At 35.3% G+C, this 21377-nt stretch overlaps 1 protein-coding gene across 5 annotated transcripts in view; it reads right to left on the reverse strand.

Annotated features, from left to right (window-relative positions):
• Positions 1-21098, reverse strand: part of LOC127873151 (homeobox protein Nkx-2.2a-like) — a 384621-nt gene extending 363523 nt beyond the window's left edge. The window contains exons 1-3 of one of the 5 annotated variants that reach the window (XM_052416818.1): positions 20319-21098; positions 19768-19845; positions 9088-9328 (exon numbers count right to left, since the gene is read on the reverse strand). In XM_052416818.1, coding sequence (XP_052272778.1) covers positions 9088-9328; positions 19768-19827 — 301 coding nt within the window. In that variant the 5' untranslated portion in view covers positions 19828-19845; positions 20319-21098. Of the gene's footprint in view, positions 1-9087; positions 9329-19767 lie in introns of all 5 variants that reach the window. The other 4 variants (XM_052416817.1, XM_052416820.1, XM_052416814.1 and 1 more) reach the window with 4 other exon arrangements.
• Positions 21099-21377: the final 279 nt, after the last annotated feature.

Below are 21377 nucleotides of genomic sequence, written 5' to 3' on the forward strand. Positions count from 1 at the left end.
AATGAAGGTAAATTAATTACTACGAATAACTGTCTGTACAATTACCATTTTAACGTGTACACTCATAAACCTGCAGAACACTCCAATCAGTCCGGAAAGAAACTATGCAATGGTTGAAAAAGAGAAAAAAAACTAATTAAGGTCAACAAAAGTATACCTTTTAACGCGATTCACCGTGTGGCTAAAGCCAACTTTGGACCAACAACCGCATATCCATGCATATTTCATACCGACGATAAACTCTTTAAAGATTCTTGTCAGTCATGTAGACCAGTCGAGTCAACTCGACTTTGGACTCCCTTTTAGACCATGCAGTACAAGATCGGAAGGGCATACATGTAGTATATACTAATAGGCATACTGTCCTCAACTATATTCATCGTATCCTATGAGTAGTTACATGACAATTAATGACAATGCGTGGTTTTAATTATACAGTGAGTGCATTTTGTTAACTACGGTTTTGTTGGTGTATGTTTTTTTTTGTGGTACGGTTTGATGGTACGGTGTTTGCGGTACTGTTTAGGTTGATAATTATATTCAACATGTGGTTTTGTTTTAAATATATTCACGTCAATCAAGTAAATGATGGACATATAACTGAATGCTTTAATGCTTCATTATAAAGAATAAAACATATAAATCTACGAAAAAATGTTTTCAAAAATTATGAAACAATTGAACAATTGTGTATTTGTATAATATATTTGCTAATCCGGAATTCAAGTGTTATTTCTTATCTTTTGACAACTTTTTCAAAACTTTAAAAACATTCAAATGACTTCAAACCCACGTTTTTCACTTTGCAGCCGTTTCGCATAGTTCAACCAGTAAAAAAACAAACATTGGAATATTTTGTACTCAAAAGCATCTTTGTACTAATGTAAAAACATCTAATTATACGATTGGCGGGAAATAAAACAGAAAATTTTCAACAAGTACTGTATGTATGTAATGAAGAACTACAGACATTGAAGGAAATACCATGAGAACTATTCGTATATATGTATATACGTATGCGTCGACAATTAATAAGTATAAATTTATGGTTTTGCGGACAAACTAATGGTTTGTTAAAATAACATTTGGATTCATGATAAGCATATCTAGATATTTATAACTATATTTAACATTTTTTATTTCATTATTTAACTTGAAATTTTTTAGTTAATTTAAACTAATTTGCTATTTAATTTTCACAGCATCCTTTGAACACACCGGGCAATGAAATCCTTCATACTTGGCAAAATCAATGTGGTATTCGATCACGGCATAAATGCTTATACTGCTTAAGCGATATCCATAAAATAAAACAACATATACTAATTATAGTTGTTATTTTTGAAAAAAACAAACATTTATTGTACAACTATCGCCATTGTCAAATGAAAATTATACTTAATTTTCATTTTTTCAATACTCCGTGTTATCAATTGTGATTTACCGTATGTGGCATAAGCTAACGTTTCAAATAAAGTCAACCGATTATTAATAAACATATATTCTATAATTATGATTTATTTTTTCATTTATGTGGTAATTTTATATAATCCGGAATATTTTTTATTCGGAAATGTTGCATCATAAGTCTAATTCATTTGAGTCGCGTTCTGAGAAAACTGGGCTTAATGCATGTGCGTAAAGTGTCGTCCCAGATTAGCCTGTGGAGTCCGCACAGGCTAATCTGGAACGACACTTTACGCACATTCATTAAACCCAGTTTTCTCAGAACGGCTCATATATATGTCCCATGTATTCAAGGCATCATTTTTTACATTCGAGTTCAACATCAGTGGTTGTGTATTTAGTATTGACAGATATTAAACGCCTGGTGTAACGCATAGACCTTGATATTAATTGAAAAAACACATTTAAGTGTAGGCTGTTGGTTTAAGTTTTCCTTTCATGCTGTGGCCAGAGCAATGTTAAACAGTTTACTTGTGATATGATGTAAAACATTTATAAATTTAATAAGAATAAATGTTCACAATATGGTGAAGTATATATTCAGATCCAAACCAAGAATTTAACAGTCGATGGCCATAAACAGAAATACTGAAACGGCCAAAACTTTTCCTATTCTGTTGTAGAGTATTTAGGGAGTTGGACAATTTGTACAAAAAAAGTAGTTGCATTACTATCACGTTGATTAAAAGTCGTCGTTATTATTAATATTAAGAATTTTAAAGTAAATGAAGTAAATTGTGTTTTACTGTCAAGTATCCTCTCTTCAAATCCTTAAACAATTAACCCATTAATGCCTAGTGGACTCTCCCATCCTGCTAAAAACGGTATCAATTCATTTCCAAAATTAGGGATGTCTAGTATACTTATTTCTATATTTAGAATATTCTTTCGGAAATTCCTTCAAGCAAACAGCGCAGACCCTGATGTGACGTCGCATCATGCGGCGTCTCATCTGGGTCTACGCTCTTTGCCAAGGCCTTTTTTCTAGACGCTAGGCATAAATGGGTTAAAAACAAATCTTAGAGATTTCCCGTTTCAATGAGGGTGCATGTACACAAATCTTGGACCGAAAACACAATGTATGCGAAATTGTTGTCAATCATATGATTTCGGACTATCTATATCACAACCACCCATCAGTAATTCTGTTTCCGCCATTATTTGATAGTTTAAATATTCTAACAATATACTCAATGTTGATTAACTTAATTCTGCTATTTTTCTAACAGTTTGCAGTGTGCGCGAATCAACAGATTGTTTCTTATTGTTATTTATTATTATTCAACAGACATCTTCGTGCAGCTCTATTTGCCGGAAAATAGAAGACACTTATTATATTATTATATTCTCATTTTTATTATCTTTTGATTTCATCGCAAAAGCAGATTCTTAATGACAATAAACTGTCAAAATAATATTAATATGAAACATACAAAACAAAGAAAAAACAGATCACGTCTGAAAATGCATTAACCACGTGAAACAATGTGACAAAAGTGGTAGCAGTGGAATGTTAAAATGGATACAACAATAAATTAAAACCTGGAATCCTGTTGCTGATACTGGCGTCGCCTGTAACCTTGGTTATACGCCTGAATATATTTATTAAACACTGTCATGGAGTTACATCCGAAAAATCACGAATGTGGACAATACAATTTTGAAATTTTTACAAACAACATTACCTCCTTGCTTAGATACACTTTGGTTAGAAGAAAGGGTCAAAATGTTAAATCTGTTAAAGATTGGTTAAAACTAAAAACTCATTATCGAAGAATAAAATATGCGTATCATCATATCGACATATGCATCTTTTGTTCATATGACTCAAGCCAAATGCATATTTTACGTATTTCACTGTTTGTTAATGTACATACGTGCATATTCCTGCAATAACTGAGGGTGGTTGACCCAATCGCGCAATGCTCATCAGTAACAGCCACTGCGAAATAACTTTATGTTCGCTACTCGCACAACACTCTGCGAAAAGCACCACGTCTCTCGCACTAAAGCAATGACCCTTTGAAGTTTATTCGGTTTATTTAGCCTGCATTGCAAAAAATCCGGTACATGGCTAATCACAACTGCCGGTAAAATGGCTAAATGCATTTTAGAATTGCGACAAAGCAATATATTGACCGTAGACGCAAATAAATAATGAGACGAAATGTTTAACCCATTTATGCCAAGCGTCTAGAAAAAATACCTTGGAAAACAGCGTAGACCCAGATGAGACGCCGCTGATGCGGCGTCTCATCAGGATCTGCGCTGTTTGCCTTAAAGGAATTTCTGTAAGAGATATTCAAAATATAGAAATAATATACTACACATCCCTAATTTTGGAAATTAATTGATCCAATTTAGAAAGATGGGAGAGTCCACTAGGCATAAATGGGTTAATTGAGACAGTTTGTTTCAAACGCGGACTGAGACTCGTTTCTATGGAGATGAATTAATAGCAAGACACACAATGTTTCCTACAGTCACCACCATCTTGTTTGAGGCTGCATTAGTGGGTGACTGTAACCAGGTAACACGTTCATATTGTTCGTATAGCTGTTCATGTTCGGTATGTTCATACCGTTCATAGAGTTCATGGCGGCCGTGTTCATATTATACGCGCAGCTCATATTCATTTGCGAGGATAGGGACGTGTTGAGAGTGTTCATGGACTGGAGGCCGTCGCCAATTGGCGGCAGTGAGTTCATGGAATTCACACCGTTCATTCCACCCATACCGGTATGCACCATTTGCGATACTGAGCTGAGATTCGAAGACACAGAGTGGTGATGGTGGTGATCGTTTGATTTCATAAGTCCACCGTTCATTGAAGGCTGACAAGGCTTTCCGTCGCGTACTAGAACCGGAACAGCCACTCTACGCGGCGACGGCAACGGATTCATGTCCAGACCCTTTTCTTGGCGAGCGCGCTTTAGTTTATACCTATGATTTTGAAACCAAATTTTCACTTGCACTGGTGTAAGGTCGGATAATGCTGGCTAAATGTTTCCCGTTCCGGCGCGGATAATATCTCTGCTGTCGAAAACGACGCTCTAATTCGTATGTTTGAGCTTTGAAAACAACACGCGTCGTTTCCGCTTTTTCTGCGGCTCGGAACTATTAGAGTCTTTCTTTTCACTACCCCGACTCTTCCCCGTTTTCATCATCAATCAGTTCATCGTCTTCCTTGTCATTGTCATCTGCGTCCAGACCAGAGTCCTCGTGCTCCGATTTCATCGATCGACTGGACTGGTTTCCGGCTGTGTCGTGTGGGTGTGAGTTCCCCCGCAGACTGGTTCGAACTGCTTCCGGGTGAGTTCATATGGTGGTGCATGTCTAAAAGCAAACGACACGACTTTATTTATAAATTTATACGTTATATAACAGTATTATATCATATGTAAATTTATATGTAAGTCATAGGCCCATATTTATACTTTATTAGAGATAACGTTTAACTAGCAACTACGTTTAAATTGCAATCAAATGACCATGGTGTGGATATAATAATTATAATAATAATAACTTTATTTCATGAACAATGCACATAAAGAAATAATTTCTTTTTACAATGTGGTCTTCAGTAACATAACACAAGTATATATTCTGAAACATGCACACGAACATAGAGAGGAAAAAAAGAACTATACAGTTAATTGTCATAATAACCTCCTTATCAATTCCGACGACGAGGACGACGACGACTACGAAGATGATAATGATAATTATGATAATACAAAATATGCAAAATCTGATACAAAAATCAATCTTTGAAAATAAATCACATCAGAAACATCACAACAAAGTATTCGATGGACGATATAACGATGAAGTCCTTTAAAAACAACTATATATTTATATAATATATTGTTAATTTTTTACAAGATTTAATTCATTGAAACAAACATATTAAATACGAATTTTCTTATAGTATAATTATTTCTTGAATGAACTAAGTGTAGAATAATAAACATTTGTCGGCTAAACACATTACTGTTTTTTAACTATGTTGCACGTCAAATCCTTATCAAATACATACAAAAAAAAATCGAAACGTTATTTTACCTTTAAAGCATATGTACCAAGCCTATATAAAAATTAATCGCATACATAAAGTATATCTTATATGTTTATTTCTGTATCGATGTTATAAAACAATCCATAATAACTCTGTTTACGGATGAACTTAATTAACCTAATGAAGAAAATGATGTTGTAAATAAAAAAGACTTAACTTACGAAACCGACATACTTTGTATATGTATTCTGTAAATGCTTTCAAAATACTTAATAAGTATTTATTATCTATATATTTATGAGTGTTAAATGCGAATTTATGGGATATTTTATTATAATACGTAAACTAATTTTTGCTATTTTTTCTTCAAATATACGAGTCGTGTTCTGAGAATACTGGGCATAATGCATGTGCGTAAAGTGTCGTCCCATATTAGCCTGTGCAGTCCGCACAGGCTAATCAGGGACGACACTTTCCGCTTATATAACATTTTTCGTTTAAAGGAAGTCTCTTCTTAGCAAAAATCCAATTAAGGCGTAAAGTGTCGTCCCTGATTAGCCTGTGCAGTCCGCGACGACACTTTACGCACATGCATTATGCCCAGTTTTCTCAGCACACGACTCATATAATCTGAACTATGAATCCAACAATAGTATACTATATGAACAACACATTGTTTTACCTTTTTAAATTATGTATGCAACGAAAGCTAAACCATCTGCAGATCACATTTTTGCTTTCATCCCGTAAGCAACCTCAACAGTATTATTTCAAACATACCTTAAGTAGTTAGATAAACAAAATGGTAAGATGAAAATACGTGTGAAGCGGAGCGAGCTTTGATTTTTGGAACACTGCGACTTTCATGCTATAATTAATATTTATCAACCAAGTTATGCGAAAATATAAAGAATTAAAATTTTTGAGATTGTAGAGGTCTTGTTACCTCCAATTAACATTAACCAAGCCTCAGCTCAAAACAAACCAACCTGTGTCCACGAAATATGTTCATCGCCAAATATGAGAATGTATTTATCTTCCTTCATACCGCAAAGACGCACGTATCTGTTGTTAATTAGCGAACGCGAGGTGGTAATGATAAAATAATATTACGTATATTTGCACAAAGCAAATCTTTAGACATCCAAATAGTACAAACTTTGTATGAATACCCTCAATGGTGTTTGAAATGGATAAAAGTAAGTATCAAATCTGATAAGGGATAGGCCGGACGAAACCGACATAACACCTGGATGAAAATTCAAACCAAAATTAAACGATACCGCAGTAATGACAGGCCACAATATACGCTCAGTGAAAAGATAGGTTAATTAAAGATTAAAAAGGGTCTTTCGAGCGAAATATTAGATAGTAGGATTTCGAACGTGGTGAAAGTCTTTAAGATTTTAATCTAGTGAAATCGAAAGTGTGCATCATAATATAGCTACTATTGATAAACTTTGATTCATGTTTTTGCCACAACTCCCTTTAGGTGGGATACATAAACTGAAATGTGAAATTGTTCATTTGTCGTAAGAAACATTTTTTGAAACATTAGCAGTTGTTGATTTTTTTGTCTGACGAAAACATAACGTATTGTAAATAATTGTCAACTGTGCGCTGTACAATGGGTTACCATTGCCAAACTTAATGCCAGCGTGCTAACAAAATTTGTATTTAATTGCAATAAGATTTATTAAAGAATCCTCTTCGCACAACCCCTAAAGCAACTATAGCTGGCAATACATACACGCGATTATAATTCGTTGAATAAACCTTTTAATGCTATATACACTGCACATTTCTGTATACAGAACTAATCTCATCAGCAACTTGTTTTCAAGTATAAACATGCATTTGAGCCGCGCCCTGGGAAAACGGTGCTTACTTCGTGAGCGTAATGTGTCGAACCAGGTTGAGCTGTGCAGTCCGCATGGGGCAGACAGGGGCGACACTTTCTGATTTTATGGTATTTTTCATTTAAAGAAAACCACTTCTTAGCGAAAATCAAGTTTTGGCGGAAATTGTCGTCCCTGTGCGAATTGTACAGGATAATCTGGGACCACACTTTACGCAAATGCATTTGTATACGATAATGTATAAACGATACCGCGCAATGACAGTCCACAATATACACTCAATGAAAAGATTATTTACTTTATCCATTTCAAACACCATTGAGGGTCTGTGCGAAATGTGCAGGCTATCTGGGACGAAAATTTACACAAATGCATAAAGCCACGTTATATATTTTTTTATATTTATATTAAACAAGGATGCGCCTTGTAATCACGGAGCTCATGTTTTATAATATATAGTAAACACGTGATTAAGAAAATAATAAATTTTTAGATATATTCCGGCTTATGAATTTATTCTTTAACAACGCCCAGACATGAAAGTGTAATTCAAAACTACAGGTAAAAAAAGAAAGTATCAAAAGCCAAATACTTTTCCAACTGTTTTCTGTTAACTAACTGAAACGTGAAAGATCCATTCTCTGTAACCGTTTTATATTGTAGCAATTAAATAGAATACTATGAATGTTTTCATATAAATGGTCCTTATTACATACTTTTCAGCATTTTGAAATGATATACACACCAATTCGAAGTTTGAGGAAAAGATTTTTACTGAACTTTAAATCATTTGAATAAATAAACATATGTTCAAATGGTATATATTACTTTATAGATAATACGAATTTAATCATTATGTATACATGAACACAAACGTACAGAAAATGGATTACACCAACACGTTGTGTTATATATATTTTGCGCGTAAGATAAGAGTTCACTTTGAAATAAGTTAAATATTGACCGAAACGTCTAATTTGTGAGCAGTACTGTGGTTACGAAACATTTTCCTTTAAACATTTTGCAATAATAAAGAAAACGAGTCTAGCTTTTAACTGAACAGCAGAATCGACGGCGTCCTTAACCCTTTTATGCCTAGCGTCTAGAAAAAAAAGAGGCATTGGCCAAAAGCGTAGACCCAGATGCGGCGTCTCACCAGGGTCTGCGCTGTTTGCTTAAAGGAATTTCTGTAAGAAATATTATAAATATAGAAATATTTACCGGGTATACTAGAAATCCCTATTTTTGGAAATAAATTGATCCAATGTAAAAGGATGGGAGAGTCCACTAGGCATAAATGGGTTAATGCAGCGTTTACGATCCATTTCGAATTGCGTTCAATTGGGAACCAAACCGGAACTGAATGTACTTATCTCACGTACATACTGATGTAGATTTGACTGTCAGCGTTCAATTCAACGAACATATTTGCTGAGAAATGCGTTATATAAAATCAACGACATTGACAAGCAAACGACCCGCTCTCTGGGAAATCTGGGCGTAACGTTTGTGCGTAAAGTGTTGTCCTTGATAAGCCTGTGAAGCCCGCTTTATGGTTTTGTTCGTTTAAAGGTTGTCTCTTCTTAGCAAAAATCCTGTTTAGGCGGGAAGTGTCGTCCCTGATTACCATTTGCGGACTGCACAGGCGAATCTGGAACGAAACTGTATCGACATGCATTTAGCCCAGTATTTACAGAACGCGTCGCAAACAAAAGCTATTATAGTACTAGCAAGGACACGTACGTGTATACTGCATGACATCTGCAGAGTTGTTCTGCAACCATCGGGCGTACGGATTGTCGCCGGCGTCGTATCCGCCGTAATCCACTGGCGGCAGTTCGGGAATGTTCGGAATCGTCCGAAATGAGCCCGCGGACGTCGTCTCGCTCGACACAGCGCTGCAGGCCAGCTTGCCGCCGGGCTGAAGGTCCAGGATGTCCTTGACATTGAAACTGCTGGACTTCAGCACCAGGTGGCCGTCCATCTGAGACGGAAATGGTTGTAAAACAGTGGATTTACGTCACAACGTACCGATGGAATAAACTATTTCACAGCGTCACAACGTATCACCGTAGTCAGCGATGTCACACGCGCACGTGCGAGAAACCGAACTTAAGTGTTAAGACTTTAGAATCTAAGTCCTCTATAAACTATAAATCTACTCCCGCGGCGTTCTGATGTTTTAAAAAACAACAGGGAAAAATCTAACGGCTCTTAACACATGCCAGTATGATAGAGGATTTCAACTGATAGCTATATTTCACGCAGTGTTTGTTGACATTGCAACCGTTCAATACATGAAGGAGGGTCAACTTAATTCACATGAGAAATCTTTGTCAACCGCTCGACCACTCACATGCACTCTACTGATAGAGAGGCCACGCCTATTGGTATGTTAAACGGGCGTTATAAGCGAGGCGGGCGGTGGGTGGTACCCCGGCGTTCTCTATACGTTTAAGATCTAGCCATTTATGGTAAAAGAATAAGGCTGTAACACTCAGTGGGCATTAAAAGCTTTATGCCATTTAGAGAGTTGTTTTATTGCGCACGATAATTGACCAGTTGTCTGACAAAAGTTTTGCGTTTAATTAATCCAAAGTCGCGAATGGCTATTAACGCGATGAAAATGTTTCCAGCTATAAATCGCCCCACTTTGTCTTAGCTGACGAAAGGTTTAAATAATAAACATCGATGGCCGTTAGTGGGTGATACTTGAACATATTGTAGTGAAATTTTGCCCTGGTTATAATTAAACGAGGCGCGGACATCTTATATAACGTCTACTTAAGACGGCGCTATTGTCCTCCAACTGCTGAATAACTGAGAGTTCTCGGGCGTCTAAAATGTCGACGTAACGCCTGCCACGACCACGCGCTCATCGTCTGCTAATGAGCGTTTAAGAGGACTTGAAACGACCTTTAATTTAACGCATTACATAACGTTAAAATTGATATTCTACTAAGGAGAAACCATGTGACGCGATCGTCAGTCAACTAAGATTTATTCGTTCAAATCCTTAATACTCTTGTATGCTGACAAGCAACGACAGAAATATATTTATACCAGTTTGCAATTCATGAAACATTATTATGCTCGTAGTTGACAGTGGCCTTAAAACAAATGTACGCGCCAATTCCTCTTAAAAATTTATATAATTTGTACGAATATTTGCTCCATGACATTAAATGACGTTAAGATAATTTAGTTTAAGTTCTAGAACGTCAATGTTTAACTTGATAAAATCTGTCTTTTGAAGTATTTTAACTGATCATGACATGACGAACTTGAATAAGATGTTCATTGGTATACTTCCATGCGAAGTATTGCACTAGTTTCAAACCAAATGCGCGCGCAAATGCAACAGTGTCACCCCACGGACGACGGGTTTGGGGTTTGTTGGGTGCGCGGCGCGTCTCGCCACAGACAGAGCAAACACTGTCTCTGAGATGGCAGCTATCATAATACATAAGGAGCTGAGCGCGCTATTTGACTTTCCAAAACCGACGTGTACATAGGACGAGAACTTACAGCGGCAAGGTACACACGTCGTGTTTGTAGATGTCCGCGAGTGAGCGATCACCGGGATTACCGGGCAATATAAACAAAAACCCGCGTCTCAATTTACTGCCTTTATTTAACTAGGATTACAATCATTGCACTGTCCCTGTCGCAAATATGTTTTTTATTTTCTTAAATGATCGAGAAAAAATATTTGCAAAATGAAGTACACTGTATTATTTTTCATTTTGATCTTGTTCACTAAAAATGATACCATTAATCTTTAAAAAAAAGCGTTTTTATTATAGAATTTTCGTTAAATTCTATTGTATTTATTGCGGTAAGGGTCTAAAAAAGAATACTTCACGTACAGATACTGTGTCTCTAACGTACACGTCGTTTGGAACCACCTTCGTCATACTTCCATGAATCCATTTATGCCTAGTGGACTTTCCCTTTCCTTCTAAATTGAATCAATTTATTTCGAAAACTAGGGATGTCTAGTATATTTATTTCTATATTTAGAATAATTCTTACAGAAATGCTTTTAAGCAAACAGCGCAGACCCTGATGAGACGCCGCATCATGCGGCGTCTCATCAGGGTCTTCGCTGTTTGCCAATGCCTTTTTCTAGACGCTAGGCATAAATGGGTTAATAAACAAAATGTATATACAAGAGTTCCGCGGTCGGAGATGACCGCATTGAAGCCGGATTTTTGATTTAAATGACAGGAAAGTACCTTTCGTGTTTTTGTCAATGCAATACTTAAATTACTGAAATATTGTTCAAAGGTCAAAATAAAATGTAAGTACTTTTCAAGGCATGAGCAAACCTTGTGTTATGTTTTGAATGCATGCATATACATGAACAACAATAACATTTAAGGTCACAAATATGAACTTGAATTGACAATTAGGAAAGTTTGATCTCAATTTTTTTATTAGCAAATTAGTAACATATTGTTTGAAGTTTCCATCAATTTCATTATCAAATGTAAGAAAATAAACTTAGATGAAATAATACTATTTATTGTTTTGCTTTCACATACCTACACAGAAATCCAGACAGCCTTATGATCACTCCAAAAGGTTTCTATCACACCAGTTCTAGCAGATAGATTGGACACATAAATATGATCCAAGCTTGAATGATAGTCTGTGGTTTCACTCTAGGTCCAAGCATACCAAAGTTATAACAACTTTAACATTTTTATATTGAAGGTCACAGTGACCTTCACCTTCAAATGAATGACCTTGAAATGACCAGTGGTCATCTGTTAATCCTGGCCAACCTTCATGTCAAGTTTGAAGACTCTAGGTCCAAGCATACCAAAGTTATACCATGAAATAAGAACTTTAACATTTTTACATTCAAGGTCACAGTGACCTTGACCTTCAAATAAATGACCTTGAAATGACCAGTGGTTACTAACTAGTTATGGCCAACCTTCATGTCAAGTTTCAAGACTCTAGGTCCAAGCATACCAAAGTTATAACAACTTTAACATTTTTTATATTGAAGGTCACAGTGACCTTGACCTTCAAATGAATGACCTTGAAATGACCAGTGGTCATCTGTTAATCCTGGCCAACCTTCATGTCAAGTTTGAAGACTCTAGGTCCAAGCATACCAAAGTTATACCATGAAATAAGAACTTTAACATTTTCGAGCACGCCGCCACCCCGCCCGCCCGCCCGCCCCCCCCGCCCGCCCGACAACATCAATCTATAAGCCGAGATTTTTTCGAAAAAAATCCGGCTAAAAACGATTATTTTATATATTTTTGTTCATTGTTTGTTTTTCAACATTGTTGCGTTCAAGTCTGGTATTATTTAAGCCAGTAAAAGCCTCTGACGATAACGACATTTCTGTATTGATCCAGTGCTTACCTCGCACCGAAAGACTCTTACGCGGCATTAGACGTTAATTAATATTTAGTGTTCTAGTGCGTAGCGACATGGCAGGGCTGTCGAAGCCGCGGTATTATCGCGTGTAGAACTGGTAAAACCTCGAAAACCCATCAAAGTCAACTACTTATGACGATGAAGAGGCTAAACAAACATGCCAAATCTCGCGGGATCATTGTTTGTGGACCCGGTAAGAGTGTGTCCCGGCCCACAACTCAAACCGAGCATTGGAGAGCCCGAACTTTACACAAACAGTCTAGACGCGAAAACATAACACTCCGATTTAAGCTCTCAAAAGTGTATAATGTATGATACGCATAATTTGAAAGAATATTTACCTTAAAGTTACACGGTAATAATGGTAGAAAATAAAAAGAGTACACTTATTTTCATAACAGTTAGTTTTAATACATTTTTCTTAATTCTGGAACGGCAACAATAAAATATATTACAGTTGCGGTATTAAAGTGTGCATGTCTCATTATGGCATCATTTTGTCACATTCTGTTCAATCCTGATGCAGACAGCAACTCAAATGGCGCCAAATTACTTCCGGTAAATCCTCGAGATTGCTAAACTACGTAACCGAGTAAGCAGCCTGCCTAAAACCCGTCTTATTGAAGCCCGACAGGAAAACGACCTGTAAGTGTACCGGACAAACGTGCAATACTTTGAAACAAACAAGATTAAGCCAAATCCCCACGTTTAGATGCTTGAAGGAAAATAAAATTAAAAACGATTGGTTGCAAAAGAAATGGACAATGTTTATAAATGGTCGGCAATTGTTTGCCCGTCTATTTTAGGAATGCGTAAACTGCGGATATAAGTGCTGTCAATTTTCTTAGGACAAACATCGAAATTGCTTCCTCATTATTATAATAAATATTGCTCTTAACTTTGGTTTACAAAAATTTGTCTTTTTAGTAGAAACGATACAGGGGTTTCCACACTGAATTTAAGACATTACCATTTTCCGACGCCATGGTTATCAAACTAATTAGACATTGTCAGTGTATTCTTAGATACTTTTAAATGTCTTAATACGTTTATGACAATTCACAGTAGTGTATTGAGTCACATGGTCAGACATGTTCATATTAATGCCAACACACATGTAATGAATTTAATTATCCACTGTGTACAAGACAACAGAACTTATGTGATCGTAAAATTATAAGCACTGCGCATGTTACACAGCGCACACATTACTATGATAAATAACGCATTGTATTCTAACATCGCATTCATTTAAAACGGTTTAAGCGATAAAAGTATGGTTGATATTTATATTTACATACGTCGTGTAAAGCATAGTTTAGATAATAATTTGTAAATATAAGCACGTAGCATAAGGTAAATTTCTTGGACAAGATATTAAAAGCCGACGACTTTTTTTTTCTGTATTAAACAAGTTAGGATAAACACAAATTGTATATATATGTGTCTATCATATTTATTGTATTTATACTGAAAACATTGAACATGCATAAATTAACGTTTCGGTCCGAAGAAAAGGAACCACATGTTAGGTCACGGCGAGGTCTTTTTATGGTTGATAAATGCTGGAGTTTGTAGAATAACTCAATGAAGATACCGATTAAAATCTTTTAGAAAAAAAGACAAAAAGTGATAGCAAAAGATCGCACATGCGTAGTGGACATGATGTCCGCCAACCGGGAGGTAACGAATTCGATCAATGCTGTAGAAAAGGAATTGAGATCTCTTTAAGACGCCAAGAGTACTGGTTCTGCTCAGGAAATGGATTCGAGATCATGTCAATAAGACATAGGTTTTTGATACAATTGAACCAAAGTAATTAATTTAAATTAACAGTGAATACAATAGTGTTCTATAACTATTAATGATACAACTTTTACAATTTCAATGAAGAATAATCGCTTATGAAATTATGAAATTAACTGTGTTGAACTGTCCCTATTACAATGTATAATATTCAGAGAACTTTTAAGTTTTGCATTTCAGTATTAAATGTTCCATTTGATATTTTTTCCTGAGTATTCTATGTAAAATGCATAAATCTTACATTTGCAAACATCGGTTCAATATTTTATGTCTTCCAACTGAATTTTCTTTTTTAACCCATTTATGCCTAGTGGACTCTCCCATCCTTCTGAATTGGATCAATTTATTTCCAAAATTAGGGATGTCTAGTATATTTATTCATATATTTATAATATTTCTTACAGAAATTCCTTTACGAAAACAGCGTAGACACATATGAGACGCCGCATCATGCGGCGTCTCATCTGGGTCTACGCTGTTTGCCAAGGCCTTTTTGCTAGACGCTAGGCATAAATGGGTTAATTTACCAAATTGAATGATTTATTATGTAAAAAAAGTGTTGATTTATCATTTAATGCATTATTTTTTTGTACATATAGTAATAATTATTTCAATAACTTTATTTTTACTTTTTTTCCAATTTTACGCCAAAATGTGATAAAGGCTCAACATTTGAATGTGATTTCTCTTAAAACAATTCAATATTTTAAGATAAATCATTTGCAATAGTTTTCCATCATTTTTGCCTTATGTACATATTCTTGAAAAATTTCATTTTGGCATAACTTAATAGGGTGCGGCGGCGATCTTTGATTTTGCAACCATATTGGATTTGAAGGACTGTGTCTCAAGCTCTTTTTGGATTGTTTAGCCTTCAGGTTCAACTGTACTAAATATGTTGCTGTTCCCATTGCCTGAATATTTTGCGAACAAATTGCCCCTTTAATTGCTTAACATATGCTTCTATGTAAGTAGGTAATGAGGATATCAGTGGCAACAAAGTGCAACATAATCAGCAACTTGATGTCGAATACATATTGTATTGTGATACTTAAAGCATTGAGGTAGCAATTGAAAGGTGTTTCTATTTAGAAGTTACATTCCATTTTGGAGTTTGTCGCGAATGGCCATTAGCATCACATGTTCGCGCAGACAAATGACATTTAAACGGGTATGTTTGCTACGTGATGGGTCGGTACATGGTGTATAATGCGATTGTAAAATGTACATATACCGGGCGTTTATCGATTCGGACGGATTAATGGCAAATGGATTGAGTTTGCATGTTTACATCACGGCTGATCTCGAAGTTTATTCGCAAAGATTTGCATTTCCATTAAAATTCAACGTTTGTTTTTCCATTTATAAAACTTTGACATTGTTTGCACGGCAAATTAATATGTTTCCTCGTGTTATTTTCAGTCCGCATATCTTTAACGTATTGTTTAATCAGACTAATGTAAAAAAGCTAAGATTCTCGTCTGTGATGACTTCGATCTGTTTATGAGCCCGAAAGTGTATTTAACTTCCTATGGATTAGAATACACCCGGCTTAAAACTGCGCTCCGACTTTTACTTTTTTTATCCGTATTTCTGCGATTATATTTTGCCCCTCATAATCCCGCGTACAACAAGACGATCTTTCATCGTTTTACCTAAACAGGGCGCTTTGTAAGTGGTCTTTACGCGTCCTCCCATCAATTTATCATCTCGCGAAAGCCCGCGTTTCCGAACGAGACTTCAACGCGGGTCCACATTTCATCCACTCGCTGGAGTTGGAAATGGACATGTTTGGAGCGATGTTTACCAAACTGAAGAGAAAACAGCAAAACTTTCACACAATTTGAAAATGTTTGGTCGCAGCTCTCGACCATAATCGGAGCGAAGTTTTGTTCAATGAATCCCATGTGCGCATTACGTACCTTCGCAAGCTGGGTGGAAGAACACGCAGAGCGAACAACTTGGCGACGCAGCTATTCGAAACACGAAACATGTGCTTTTTGCACGAGATATTGCGCAATCAGTCTCACCGTTCATTGCTAGATCTGGACTTTGCGTTTTATTTGTAAACAGGTGACAGGACTATGATGCGAATCCTTTGAAGCTCAAATATGCTTTGAAACGGCAAAATAAACGCCACTAGCGTCTTTGATAGTGTTATAAACTGCTGAACCCGCTCCGAATAGTGTCTTTGTGCATTCCACAGTGGACAGGCAAATGTGGCAACCGCAGAATGTAGCTGTTTGTCTACCGGAATGGTTTTATTGCTGGTGTGACTAGTTTTGAGAACGTATCAAATCCGGTCAATATTGTACTAAATCCAAATGCATATTTTAATCTCTTTATCGCCACTTCTCTAACAGAGCTATGAATATAATCTACTAAACGGTGAGAAAGATAATTGTTTTAAAAGAGAAGGGTCAAAGATTTACAAGAATCGATGAGCGACGGGATTAAAAGATTGTTTATGAAGAGGATACATGTTAAATAAGTGACACTTTTCAAAAGTGTACGCTTGAATCCTTTTTTGTTTCTCAATTGAACGTATTGTGTCTGTCAATCAGAGCTCTTTCTCAAATAGTTACTGAAGTGAAATTGTGACGCTTCAAAATGTTTATACTATCATATCAATCAATAAGGATATAATCTTTTCATCGGAACATCACACGAAACATATCTTTTAAACGCAATACTTTGTTACAAAGCTTTATCGAATGAAATGTGTAGTACTCGTTTATAATTGAGTGACAAAACACACAACATGTATCAATATATGTTTCATGTCTTATTAGATATTCAATGAAATTAATGTGCTATTATCTTAAGGTCATTAACTAAAGTAATGAATGATAACAAGGGGCATACAGATATTTGCTCATTAGAAAATATTCTTCGAAAGCTCAACAACAAATTGTATTCGAAACTCGTATTATCACTCATGCTTTGTTTGCCTGGCGTAAACTTAAACCCATTTATGTCTAGCGTCTAGAAAAAAGGCCTTGGCAAACAATGCAGACCCAGATGAGACGCCGCATGATGCGGCGTCTAATCAGGGTCTGCGTTGTTTGCTTAAAGAAATTTCTGTATTAAATATTCTAAATATAGAAATAAATATACTAGACATCCCTAATTTTGAAAATAAATTGATCCAATTTAGAAGGATGGGAAAGTCCACCAGGCATACATGGGTTAAATATTGCTCACTTTCTAAGGAAATTGCGTTTTTTAATTAGGTCAATGATTATTCTAAATTCATCCATAATTAAATCTTACAACATAAAAATGAAAATCTGGGATGATTAAATATTGACCATTTTCTCCGTTCCATTTGTGTAATCAAATTATTCGTAACGTATGCATTTTTGTTAAATTTATAACTATTGTGAAATACCAATCATATTCTAGCCGTATGCAAATTATTATTTTTTATTTAACGATTAACTGTGTTGTTTACATTTGTTACGGGAGTTATTATATATTATGTTGATACAATGAGCAAGACATTATGTTAAAGACAACGATGGAATGTACCGTATATTAGTGGACATTTCTTAATACTTTATTTAGAGATAGGGATTAGTATTTTTTTTTACATTTGCAGATGTCTAAATGAATTTTCTTTTAAAAATTATACGCGATATGTGTAAGAAAGTCAAATATTTTTGACAGTTCCGTAAACGTTCTTGTGAAAACTTTAATTATACATTTGGTTCAAGTTAAAAGAAAGGATATCTCCTATGTTCTTTCAATTTTTGTTGAAATATTGATTTCATTATACAAAATAACTGATTCTTGTATTTATAAGAACCTCGCGTTTGATTTTTGAATATCCTTTCAAAATCTAACCTTTATTCTACATTTTCGTAACTCAAATTATATAAGGTAGTGTTATTTTTGTTCTGTTTGTAATAACGCACACATCTATAAAGAATATAAATTAAAATATATCATTTTGATATAAAATAACTTTAGCCAATATACAAATAATCACATCTGTATATGAGCACACATACGCCCATTATTATTACTTTACTATGATAACATGTTGCGGTATTTGTACAAAAACGAGCCGGAGTCTGCACATGCAGTTTTGCAAATCAAAATAAAATAAAAACAGACAAATGTATTGTCACCCACTCGCGTGTCATATAAAAAAGATCGCGTTTTTTTCGTATTTATATCAATATATCAATGAACAATCGCATGGTATTATCCATCGAGACAGTATTCACACTGTCTTAAGTTAACTATCGCCATGATTCTATATCTCGCTGTACTGTCGCGGAATGCGAGGCAATAACGTGTCACCTATGAAATAGATTATTAACAGGAAATCGCGGATGTCAAAATTTTAAACCGAGATCCGCGAGCGCCATGAGGAATTTAAAAATTACCAAAATAAAAATAACTTATATTGCATACGCGTGTTTCTTAAGCTAGATGCGGTCAACAAACGAGAAAACTGTCAGTAAAAGAGAAAACTGAAGTTTGTTAAGTTTTCGTAAATAATGTTTGTGGTGAAAAAATAATTTTATTAGCTTATTCGGCATATAATTTTTGTAAGTGCATATTAAATTAATTCAACTTTAACATTTGAAAATCGGTAATGAAATTGTTTTGTCGTGGATTAAACCAATATTATAATAAAAAAAAATAAATAAAGATCTTTTCATCTAAGTTTTATTGTACGTTGTTTATGTGTGATTTTTTAATGCAATTAAAAGTCAGTACCTATGTTGTATATTTGAAATAACTAAATTTTAAGTAAAGACAAGATAGAATGTGTGAGATGATATGTGTAACTCTACAACGATACGCGTATACATAGAGCAGGCCTTTGCCGTTGTCACACAACTAAGGAAAACTAAGGATGAAATATATGAATCAGTAAACCGTTTTATTAACAGAGAAATGAAGCAAACATAAAACATTATTTTAGATTTATTTGTGAAATTTGAACATTATAAAATGTATTATGAGGGTTCATATTAACCCATTTATGCATAGCGTCTACAAAAAAGGCATTGGCAAACAGCGTAGACCCAGATGAGACGCCGGCGTCTCATCAGGGTCTTCGCTGTTTGCTTAAAGGAATTTCTCTAAGAAATATTCTAAATATAGAAATACATATACTAGACATCTCTAATTTTGGAAATAAATTGATCCAATTTAGAAGGATGGGAGAGTCCACTAGGCATAAATGGGTTAACTTACCGCGGACCAGGCTTCCGCAATGGCGTTGGTGGTGGAGGTCATGGTGTTGTCGTCTGTCATGGCGGAAATAACGGCTGACTGCAGCAGACAAGTATACAGACAGACACGTGACACTGACCTGTATGACGTCTTACAATGGTCGTATTCTCTTTACTAAATGCACGTGCAATATGGAAAGTGATTGGTGATGGTGCACTCGCATGCGCAGAGGACAAGTTTTTACCGCACGTAAATTATGCAGACGTGATTGGTCGATGTAAGCAGACTAGACTTGTCATGTTTCACAAGTGTGTTCGAAAAAAACTTCTAGATCTAGCTACAAACAAGTCATGGAAAATATGGAGAACGTGAAATGGCACGTGAAGACAAAAACTGAAAAAGTATTAGCACTTAAAGAAGAATGCATTACAGCATTACATTGCCGTATGTCGATATTAAGTATTCATATGCTTTATACTTTTAACATAAGTATATCCGCGTGGTTCGTATCACAACTGGTAGATGTTACTTCTCAAATCTTTAATTGACAACCATAAGTTACGCATGCTTACAAGGATTGGGTGTATGTGTGTTGATGTTTGTTTGTTCCGTCTTGAAATTACATGTTGTATTAGAAATATTCTCCAGATGGTATGCGTCTAATTGATGAGTGAAACGAAACACAAGTAATGTTTTCACACGACCTTCATATTTATGCAATGTAGTCACGTGATTTGGCTATGGATTCGAGATCAGTTCCATCATTTGCTTTCAATCAGACAAATGCACGTGATTACTGTCAGATTTAACAATATCTACACACTATTTAAATTGTTAATTACAGTTAAGACGATTCATTTTACATTGTTAGACTCATCACTTCAATATTACGGCAATGTTTTTCAGTTTATATATGTTAATCGTGTTCCTTGTCCGTGGAATATCTATTAAAACTCTCCTCTCCGAACGTAACCGATCCGGATGTACGATATATCCACGACTTGTCACTGCTGACGTTGAAAGGTTGGTTACGTCATATATTTTATTGCGTTCCATCGATGTTTGCATCACACGTTATCCAAACTCCAAATCTAGCATGCACGTGAGTTATGTATGTTATGTACACACACATATAAAATATCAACTAATAATGTAAACAAGAAAAAAATATTTATCAGAATCTTACACTTGGTCCACATGTATAAGTATTTAATGGTTAAAAAGCATTATTATACATGATTCAAATCGAAGTATTCATGTGATACGTTTCTTTCAATCAGCCTACACGATTTTGCCATAAGAAATAATATCCAAATTATCATAAAAGATTTGTGCCAATCCTTGTAAGAGGCACAAACAGATGTGTAATGTTCAATTTTGACGGGTTCAACGCTGACAGAGACTAAAATCAAAGCCATAGAACGTGATAAGAACAGTTTACAATGTTTTATGATACCGTACTAATATTCAAATATCTCGCGGTTTATTGCACCCTTCAGTCATTGGTAAAACATGTTTGCTTTTCGAGTTATTAGAAGATAAAAACCAGCGCGTCCCTTTATGTTCTGATACACGCCGTATCTGTCGCAAGGGAATCGCATTTATTGGCGGTCATAATTGATAAAATAATT

The sequence above is a fragment of the Dreissena polymorpha genome, chromosome 3, assembly GCF_020536995.1.
Source record: "Dreissena polymorpha isolate Duluth1 chromosome 3, UMN_Dpol_1.0, whole genome shotgun sequence".
NCBI classification, from domain to species: domain Eukaryota; kingdom Metazoa; phylum Mollusca; class Bivalvia; order Myida; family Dreissenidae; genus Dreissena; species Dreissena polymorpha.